At 33.9% G+C, this 10,890-nt stretch overlaps 1 protein-coding gene across 3 annotated transcripts in view; it reads right to left on the bottom strand.

The window, feature by feature from the left end:
- Positions 1-585: 585 nt before the first annotated feature.
- FGFR1OP2 (FGFR1 oncogene partner 2) overlaps positions 586-10,890 on the bottom strand; it is a 31,826-nt gene continuing 21,521 nt past the window's right edge. The window contains exons 4-8 of one of the 3 annotated variants that reach the window (XM_008693152.2): positions 9,906-10,048; positions 7,436-7,549; positions 4,630-4,743; positions 3,039-3,183; positions 586-1,021 (exon numbers count right to left, since the gene is read on the bottom strand). In XM_008693152.2, the coding sequence (XP_008691374.1) occupies positions 3,046-3,183; positions 4,630-4,743; positions 7,436-7,549; positions 9,906-10,048 (509 nt within the window). In that variant the 3' untranslated portion in view covers positions 586-1,021; positions 3,039-3,045. Of the gene's footprint in view, positions 1,022-1,146; positions 3,184-4,629; positions 4,744-7,435; positions 7,550-9,905; positions 10,049-10,890 lie in introns of those variants that run through there. The other 2 variants (XM_008693151.2, XM_008693153.2) reach the window with 2 other exon arrangements.

Genomic DNA, 10,890 nt, shown 5'->3' with positions numbered 1-10,890 from the left:
GCATGTTGAGTCTGAGATCTCTCTTTGATAGAGTTGAAGGAGTCTGGAGTCAATGAGAGGTTTAATGAGAGCTGTAAATTTGGGAGTCATCAGCATTACAGGTGGTATTTAAAGTCATGCGACTGGATGAGATCACCAAGGAAGTCAGTAGGAATACAGAATAGAAATAAGGACTGAGCCCTGGGGCTCTCTAATTTTAAGTCAGAAGAAAGAACAAAAGCAGCCACTGAGGTAAAAAGAGAGCCCCTTCAAATTCCAATTAGAAGTTATACTTCATTGATGTTTCACTGAAAAATGCACTCCTATTTTACTCTGACCATAAGAAAATACCGGTAGAGATCACCAAAAATTGAGTTATGGATCTATGATCTTCCAATCATTGAGACAGTTTAGAAATAAAAAATTTTGGAAGTCACCTTTATATTAAAGAATATCAATTTGAGCAGATAACAATAACACTTTATCTGTGAGGTTGTATGTAATTGGTTTTTTAGAATTGTATTTCCGATATAAAATAAAAAGTATAGTGGATAGATGATAGATACTCGTTTTCCAGGGCTGTCATAACAAATCACCACAGGCTGGGTGGCTTAGCAGAAATTTATTCTCTCACAGTTCTGAAAAATCAAGACCAGAAGTCTGAAATCAAGCAGGGTTGGCCCCTTCTGCAGGCTCTGAGGGACAATGCATTCCATACCCTTCTCCTGACTTCTGGTGGTACCATAGGGCCCTGAGGCTTGCATAACTCTCTGCCTCTGTCTTCACATGGCTTTCTCCTCATGCCTCTGTTTCAAATATCCTTCTCTCTTCTAAGGATACCAGTCACTGGAGATAGATAGGGCCCATCCTGGACTTAGGGTAATCGTATCCCAAGATCCTTAAATCTGCAAAAACTTAAAATATGGTCACATTCATAGGTGCAGGAGGTTAGAACCTGGACATACCTTTGCGGGGACACTCTCAAACCCACCACATATAATAAAAAGGCTTGCAGGATCAGGAATAAGTTGCTGGCCAATTCCTAAGAAATACAGATAGAAGTTGTTGCTAAGTACTAGTTCTATGGTAAGAGAGAAAATGCCATAAAGATAAACTATATGTAAGAATAAATATAGGCGTTGTTCTCAAATTAACTTGGAGACCATATCAATTTCAGCCATTCATCTTTATTGATAAAATAGGCTCCCATGCAGTACACACTCTCTGACATAAATTTAAGGTTTTGCTTTAAAAAAAAAAAAGTATGGATGGAAAACAGTTGCTATATAACAAAGTAAATGTCTTTAAACACCAAGATCTTAAAATTATATCCAAGTAAGACCAAGAATAAATTAACTTGGTTTATAAAAATAATTATCAAGTAACAAGTAACATTTTGAAATAGAGCTGCCTCAATGAATTGCCTCAGACTTAATCTCAACTGTGTAGCTTATTTTCTTTAATTCTGATTTGGGATTAAAACTATATGAATGAATTAACAGATACTTCCCCCAAAACCAATAGAAAAGTTTAAAAATAAAAACTGTCATTTATAAAATATCAATTAAGGCCTCTGAGGAAAGAAATCTATTCAGTGTTTGGGCCAGTAGCCCTTTGCAGTCAGCCCCATCGACCCCACTTACCCCAAACTTAAGATAGAAAAATTCCAAAGTGAAAAGCAGTTTTGAATTTTACCAATATATGAAATTATACACAAAAATTACCATGTGAATATTTCTTTAACAAATTACATACCCAAAAGCGGAATTTGCTACTGTGCTAATTTTAATATAAATCAGTATATTTATCATATGTGACATTTTTCTTTTATCCTTTTATTCTATAATCACAAAATAAATAAGAAAAATTTAGATTTCAATTGATGTTAAAGTACATTTCTATTTCTAGTGGCTTTTAAAAATTTACATACTGGATATTATTTTGTAAAAAATAAAACAAATACTTATAAATCCATAGATTCCCCCCCCATTCCCCTTTTGACTGAGAGGTTATAAGAAAAATCTTACAGGTTATGAGGGCGAGATAGAGCTTAAGAATAGATCCAGAAAACAATTTTTTTTTGAAATTTTAACTTACTTCCTGTATCTCTTAAGAATACTTTTAAAAAAGGGTTCAATGAGGCAGAGCAATTCTCAATTTACTTTGAAATGACCATACCTAGCTTGCTATATCAAACGTTTCACCTCTGTTAGCTAAAAGAGCTACATAATATCCTTAAAGATCAACCAGAGAAGAGAAAAATCTCATCTTCATTATTGATTTAGAACCAAAACTTAATCTTCCAAAGGAGTAGTTTAACCTACTAATATGTCTCTTATAAGATCTTCTTTCTTAGAAAGTAATATTCTTTCTCTTTCATTCCTGAAATGATTATTTCATATACTTAAACAACTTATGGACAATTGTTCGCTGACTATTTTAATTATGGTAAATTAGCTAAAATTAAATTACCTCTTTTGTTTATGGTGCATATAAAACATCCTTACAGCCTTGCTAACTGAATTTTCTTTGACAAAATTTATATTTATGGGAAAGTAGACAGGCAATCATTAAAGCTGAAGTCTCATTGTACATAAAGCTGTTGTTAACTCTGACACGATACAGTGAGGAGAAATAAAATTTAGTATGACAATCTTCCATTCACAAAACTGTGGCAAAATGTGTATTTTAAAATTTGGATAATTTTATGAATCCCCAAACATTTACTGGGGATATTCATGCTTATCCAGGTATCATCCAGAATGCCAACTGCACTGCTGAAAGCTCTTGACAGTTCAGCAGTCACTCAGAAAATCTTTAGTTTGTTCATCAATTAACAAAGTTTCTATTTTAAATTTATTTTGGAATAAAGTCTATGACCATTAACTATGCATTTTTTTTGTTGCTATCTCAAGAATGTCATTGCCAGTGCACTGTACATACTATAGAAAAAAATAAAGCAAAGGGTAGCTTGAAACAGATTATTCTGTTAATTCATTCACTTTAGTAGGCCAGTCCCAGTGACCATTTGGAGCCTTGTAAGAAGCTCACAGACTTACAGGCTCTTCAGCTCTTCCTCAGACTCAGGTCACTATTGGTCACTAATGCTGACAAAGATGAACTTTCAGACATATCATCCTTCCTAAGGTTCAGAAATGATTCTCGAGTTATTTGAAGGATCTCTCTCAAGCCTTTGTTTTCTTGCTAAAAGAGGGCAAAAACAAAGATGTAGTCAGCAAGATAGCCCCAAGAATACGAACATATCTTAAGCCAAACAAAGGAAGGTGTGTCAGAAGGTTCTAGCATTCAAAAACAACAACAACAACAACAAAGTTCTATCATTAGCAGACATATACTAAATCATATATGCAGTTGAAGTTGACAACTTGAATCCAGAGAATACTTCTTTTTAAAGAGATGGGAACTGTGCTCAGTGTTTTGCACCAGTGCAAAGCCTTCTTATTTATGCAGCTGTGACTGTCGATGGAACCTCCGAAACGACCTTATTTTACACTCACAGTACAGATGAAAAAGATAACATCTAGATTTATGTTTCTATAAACTCAGCAAAGCCTGAGAATAGTACCCTGGGACTAGAATGTCTTAGTACTTTAGTACTTGTACTCCTTTCCACAAGAGCATGGAATGCAGGACAAGCCATCTGGTTTGGTTTGTTGTCTTCACTGGAATTTGAAAGCAACAGGGCTGGCTGAGTGAATCGTGGTATTTTTCAAGAAGGGAAGTGACTAGATCTAGCACTGATAAACAACTTTTTTTTTTCTAAATTAGTTACTATAAGAAATTAGACATTTAAAAATAACTTTTGTAATTCTCAACCACTTTGTCTTTAGTCTTACTTTCTAAGTTTCATTGGTACAAAGCAGGGATCAGCAAACTACATACAACCTGGCTTGAGGTCTGTTGTTTGTAAATTACACGTTACAGGACTATAGGTAAGCTCAATCTTTTTTGTGTAATTGGCTGCTTTGTGTTACAATGGCAGAGTTGTGTAGTTGCAACAGAGAATGTCCGGTTTGCAAAGACTAAAATATTTTCTCTCTGGTCCTCTACTGAAAAAAGTTTGCTTACCCCTGTTGTAAAGAACGCTCAGAGACAGAAATCACTTCTGGCCCTCTATAACCAATAATATCGCCACCATGATTTCAAAATGGAGCTTTTAAAGTATAAAAGTCTATTCTACTGATTTGAATTATTCAACAATGACTTATGCTTTTGCTACCACAAAATAAAGGACGGAAAAGCTTTTACACCCCCTAGAAAAATACGAGTGCCCAAGAAATCTGTAGATTAAAAAAGTTTTTCCTGCATCATCATGATCTCCAACAGAATGGAGAAATTTTTTAAATTACTAAATTAAAAAGCATATTCACCCAATAAGAGGAAGCAACGTAGGATCAAAACATTAATTTTCTCAAATATTGCTGTAAGTTACTAATGATCCTGGACTCTTCTATTACTATGGAAATGGTCTTGCATTATATACCTGTATAACCAGTATCCAGGTTAAGAAAGAGAACATTGCCAGTTTTTCAGAGAAGTGTATACATATATTTTTCAGTAGGATGTATTTTCTGGCATAAATCTTTTTGTATGGGCAGTTTTCACGCACATTTGCAATTTAAAACTTACTTCAAGTTGAAATATTCGCTCCTGTTCCTTGCAACCCTGTTGCTCGTCAATTTCAATGGCTTTCCTCATTACTGCTGCCATTTCCGTTATCTGATCAACATGTGCTTGTAATTCCTGAAAAAAAAAGAGATGAGAGTTGCAAATCAGTGAAATACTTTATTTTTATTTTTGGATCATCTCCTTTTAAAAAAATCTGCATTGCCACTTAACATGAATGTAATATTCTCACATTGCCATTTAACATGAAACTACTACGTCAAACATATTTACAAGAAAGTTGACTGACCATGAATGTGCTTTTGAAGTCAGATTTCTGTTAGGATTACAAGTAAGGATAAGCAGCACAGTATAACTAAACCCACTAGCAAGAAGATTACTCATATTTCACATTCTTCTCACCACAAATGATCAACACTTTTTCCTTTTTTATACCTACATATACTAATCAAAGTAATGGGGACAAAAATTATTGACACATTTGATCTTTTTACCCCTAACATCTTCATGATTTACAAATCTTTTCTGTATTATCCATGCCTAAAAATTGATCTCAAACCAACCTAGAAACTTTTCCAGATTATAATCTTCCTTGAGAGCAGGAACTGTATCTTTATATTTGCCTGTGTCTGATACATAATGGATAATAAATATTGAATAAAATGAACAGAAGCCTGCTTTTGAGTATTAAAATATTAAATGGCCTTCTTTGCAAACTGTTCAAAATATCACTTACGTATAAAACAGCCATATTTATTTGGTGCAGCAGGTAGCATAAATTTCTTCCAATCTCATGCTATTATCCTTTTTTGCACACCTATGATATGTCAGGCACCATGCCAGGCAAACGGGAATATGAAACCTATCAAGACATGTTCCCTGATTTCAAGGAGCTTAGAGTCAAGTGAAAGAGACAGATAGGAGGTATAAAAACCAACAGAAACTTGAGAATAATCATTTTTTCAACAAACAGCTTCTAAGACCATTGTTCACTGGCAGTTGAGGGTGATTTTATTAAGGTCAAAACTCAAAAGCTAAAAACTCCCCCAATAAACTTGTCTCTTAAGTAATTGCATTTATCTGATTTGTAAAAATCAGAGGACCTCCAAAACCTTCAAAACTAGTAAACTGTGGAAGAAATATGTAGAACAAATAGTATCTTTAGCAAACCACACATTTAGTACGTTCTAACCAACAAAAATGCAGGTCCCTATATTATTTTAATGGGGACACCTATACAATGCCAGTATGCAGAAAGAAGGCAAAACAGAAGGACTAATCTACACCATCCAATATGATGCTATATAAATGTCAACTAAATAAAATTAAACACTTCTTAAAAAGTGAATTCAGTCCCTGAGTTGCACTAGTGACACTTCAAGCGCTCAGTAGCCACGTGGGGCTGGTGGCTTCTATGTTGAACAGCACAGATAAAGAACATTTCCATCATTTCAGGAAGTGCTATTGGACAGTCCTGGATTAGATTATGGTAGCAAGAATAACATCAAGACAAACATCTGTCATATTCTGAAATAGTTCTTTAAAAATAATTAAAATTCCTCCCCCTGGAAAGGGAGCAAATGTCTAAAAACAAGTACAGACAACTGCAGCAACAGACTGAGGATGATGAGTAAAAATTCTGAATACCAACATTTTCTTCAGTTTTTCATTTAGTGTCCTCTTAGGGTAAAAGGCTGTACAAGAAGCAAATAATTCTTTGCCTTTAAAACAGAAGAAAACGAGATTCCACTAACTTTTTCAGGACAGAGTCTGTTCTAATTAAATCATAAGAAAAAAATATCCCAAGACTTCAACACAGAATAGTATTTTTATGGCCCAGTTCATGGATGGTTCATTTATTACAATAAAATCTTTAGGGAAGTATCCTAGGTCTTTTAATGAACACAAGAGGCCAAGAGCTGTGCTTTCAAAACTGTTTGAAAGGCAAGAAGTGTCAGTAACATAATCCTTGAACTGTCAGTAATATAATCCTTGAACTTTCTTTAAGTGCCTTTCATTTGTAAATTTTGTTTAGGGTTATTTCAAATTTGCTCGATAAAGACCTGCTGCAATAATAATAACAAAAAAAAGAAAATATAGCATATATTACTAACATATACATATAGTATAAAACCTAAACAAAGGCATTTTTAAGTTATTGAGAACTCAAACTGAAGAACTACAAACTATCAAAAATCTGAATTAAAATTGTTCCTTTAGAGATGCCTGGATGGTTCAGTTGGTGAAGCGTCTGCCTTTGGCTCAGGTCAGGATCCCAGGGTCCTGGGATAGAGTCCCGCATTGCGCTCCTTGCTCAGTGGGGAGCCTGTTTCTCCCTCTGCCTGCTGTTCCCCCTGCTTGTGCTGTCTCCCCTGCTCTCTGACAGATACATAAAATTTTTAAAAAACAAAAACAAAACCAAAAACTGTTCCTTTAATAGTTCAAACAAAGTTTTTATGAAATCAGATTAAAATCGCTTCCAAGAGAACACTTTGATGTCCACAAAGAGGATAGCTGTTCATAAAATTCTGCAGCAACAAAATGAAAATCTGGCTTGAACAACCTTTAAAGCCTGCAATTATCTAACAGGCTGTGTGTGATACAATACACAGAGAATTAATGACAGATTTAAAGTTTCTACACTGAATTATTTCTGCATGGCTATCAAAAGCACAGTATATTTTTTAAAAGCAATTTCATTTATTTGCTGATTTAAACTGGCAGGAAAATTCAATGTCAAAAAATGTTTTAAATGGACCTCCCCCCCTTCCATCCACACCCCAAAAGTTGACTGTCTTATTTAGTGTACATTCTGATTTGCTTCCAAGTGCCTCCTCTCCAGTCCATGTTGAGATGCTTCAAAGATGTGTCGAGATGCATCAAGGAAGAATCCTTCGGAGCTGTTACGATGTACCAAGTCAATCTGTAGTACAGAGTCATTATAATGTTAATACGGATATTATCCGTAATTTAAAAACTGAATGAGTGTTAGTTCATGCGTGTTAGCCAACTGTTTGAAATGTTTGTTTTTTTAAGATTTCCAAAAAGGCATCTGGTCAAAAATAATGTAAAAATGAGTACTTGGACAAAAATGAGTTCTTCTCAAACTTTCTATTGATTTTTCAATCTGTGCTCAAAACCTTCTAAGTGAGGGTGAAATTCTGTACTACAGTGGTCTCAAAATGATCTCTTATGCCAAAATGCTGTTATGTGAAACTGCTTGTTACCCTTAAATGTGTTATTAGATTTTTTTGTGTTCAGGCTCATCAGAGTGTCAATACTAAACACGTCCTGGAATCTCATATTTCTGCACCTTTAGCATACTAGTTTCTCTGCTCACCCACTTCTGCTTATTGACCCTCCCCCCCCATAATTAATTCAAGGCTAGATTTAGATGACTTTGTCTTTCTTTCCTGATACTTGCCCAGATTCTCCTCATGAGAACTCATCTTGCTTCCACTAGTATTCCCGTATTAAATCATATCTCTATTTTAAGGATTCATTACATTTTACCCTATATATTATGTTCCTATTTCCCTTTATACTATAAGCTCTTATGGCAGAGTAATGGAACTTATTATTTCTTCATCTTATTATTAATAAACTAAGCCAGTGCGAGTGTTAATAAATGTTTGTTTAACTGAGTTGAAGTGTCTCCTTTTTGGGAAAAATCAAAATCACAAACATTAATATGTATTAGTTGGAATTAACAACAAGTAACTGAACAGTCATTTTATGGAAGGATCAGCACTTAGATGAATTCAGTCTACATAATAAAGGATGGTTTACAGCTACCTTAAGAAACGTTTAACTTTGCTAATTAATGAAACTGCTCTAGTGAATGGTAAAATCTGATGTGTTCTAGAAAATACTTGCTTTTGGCATAGCTGCTACCCAGTGGAACTAGCAACCCACAGTATCTTACACTAAACATTTTTTGGTAGAGCAATCTCTTTAGATCTTAACAAATTTATTTCTTAGGTTTTAAACATAAAGGCCTTTTGAAATTTCTCAAGATTATATTTATTTTACCAATAATTTAAGTCAATTCATCTTTGTATCTTTAAAAGAAACACTCAAGTTATACATTTAAATTTATGTTTTTATAATGATATCTCATTAATGATAGATAAATTTATATTCAAAAGGCCGCTACTTAAACATCCAAGGTTATTCCTTTCGGTTAGAAGATGAATAGTATAATTAGATAACATTAAACCCATATTTATTAATTATTATATAACCGACACAAGAGGTATCTATTAATAATTCTCTTAATATGTAAACTTGTCACACAAAGACCTATTTACTAGATATTTAATTTTAATAGAATAATTAATACCTTAAAAATACTTACAAGCACCAAGATGGAAGAATTATTTTAAGGACTCTAAGATGTGTTTCAGTAATTGAGAATGATAAAAACTTGTCTTAAAACAGTATTTCTTAAATAATGTTAGTTTTAACCAATAATAGTTAGCTCCCCATTATCCAATGCAAGTAATAGCTAGAAATCACAATATTCTAATATTTTTATTTCACACCAGCAGTTAAAATTCAGCTTAAAATGTAAATAGGAAAGGATTATTCTACTTGTCTTCATAGCAGTTGCTAACGAACACGGGGACAAACAAAAAGCAAACAGACACAGCGATGGTAATAAGTAAAATGAACAGAGGAAAAAACACTAATTTCTACCCAGTTCAGCTCCGTCTCTAAAAATGGTGTTAAGTGATATGTGATCGGAGAGTGGGGTGGGGTCAAATCTTAATATGTTGGTTCTTTTCCTTCCCGCCCCTCATGGTTTTTCCATCATAATCAGTATTATTTACAGTCTGGATTAATTAGCCTCATTCAGAAAACAGTCTTAAGAAAAATAAATCTACCTTTAGCTGGTTTCAGATTTCTGAAAACATTTTTCAGCATTTCAATTTTTGTTTTTGCAACAAATGTCAACACACAAATTTATTAGAAGAAATATTTCTTAAAAGCAGATAACCTTATAAAATGATTTTGAATTGAATATACTTACCTTTACTTCCCAAATAAAGTTTATTTTTGAGAATATGTTAAAGCTACTAGGGAACAACAGGAGTTAAGAGAGTAAATCAAACAAAATATGTAACAAGAAATGACAAAAATAAGGAAAAGCAGAAAATGCCAGAAAGATGAAATATTCAGTATCATGTTAGATACCTGTGATTTAAAAAAAACCCTCAACACAAGTTAACCAATTGTGCTTCTTTTTCATTTTAAATTATATTTATAAAATGGATTACCTTGGAGTGCTGCTCTTTTAACTTCGTTATTATACCTGGATCATCTTTTTTGCTAGCCATTAGTAGTCTAAACATTTGCTCTCGATACTTGCTCATAATAAGTTCCAAGGCAGACTGATGTTCTTCCAGGGATGTACGCAATTCTATCAAGAATCACAAGGATAACAGTATATTTTACTCAAACTTGAGTTAAAGATGTACAAAATATTCTCTTCCCTATTGTATTTACCAAAAAGCAACTTACAAAGAGGGTGTTTTGAAAAGAAAGCGTGTAAATCTCTTGCCATAAAGAAAGAAAGCACACCAAATGGAGTCTTTTTAAGTTTTTTAAATGACCATTTAAAGCTCATTTTAAAAAAAATCATTTCAACAAACATTTACTGAATAATTAAGTACCAGATAATGCTCTATATTAGGAATACCCAAAAGGCCAAGAAGCTCAGAGTCTAGTGGAGAAAGCAAATACACTCTAATTATATTACAATATGTAAAGTACAGAGCTCTACCTAAATATATATATAAACAAAGTCTGTGAGGAGAAACTGGTGCAAGTTTCACATTATTGAGATGAACTTGCACTCAAGCTGAAAAATAAAGGAAAGGGCATTCTACACAGGGAGGCATGAAAGCAGATGCTGTGTTCAGGAACTGGTTCAGGAGGGCAAGAACAAAGGTTTCATGAAGAGAGATACGGGAAGAAGACAGAGTAAAAGGCCTCGAGTTGATTTTGAAAGACTGGATAAGGAAGTTAAGTACACAATGAAGGTTCTAAAGCAAAAGAGTAACACGACCAGATATGTCTAGGAAAAAGGAATCTGATGCCTGTGTTGGAGACAGACTGAAGGGGGAAAAGAGACTAAAATCACAGAAGCCAATTAGGACAGATCAGGCAAGAGACTATGAAAACCAAAGCAAGGGACCAAAGCCCTGGTTCTGCAGAGAAGGAAAGTGTTACTTCACAGGTAACAACAATGGCACAAACTGG

This window comes from Ursus maritimus, unplaced genomic scaffold, assembly GCF_017311325.1.
Source record: "Ursus maritimus isolate PB19 unplaced genomic scaffold, ASM1731132v1 scaffold_26, whole genome shotgun sequence".
NCBI lineage: Eukaryota > Metazoa > Chordata > Mammalia > Carnivora > Ursidae > Ursus > Ursus maritimus.
Note: the sequence above shows the minus strand (reverse complement) of the source record. Positions and strands in the feature narration are given on the sequence as shown.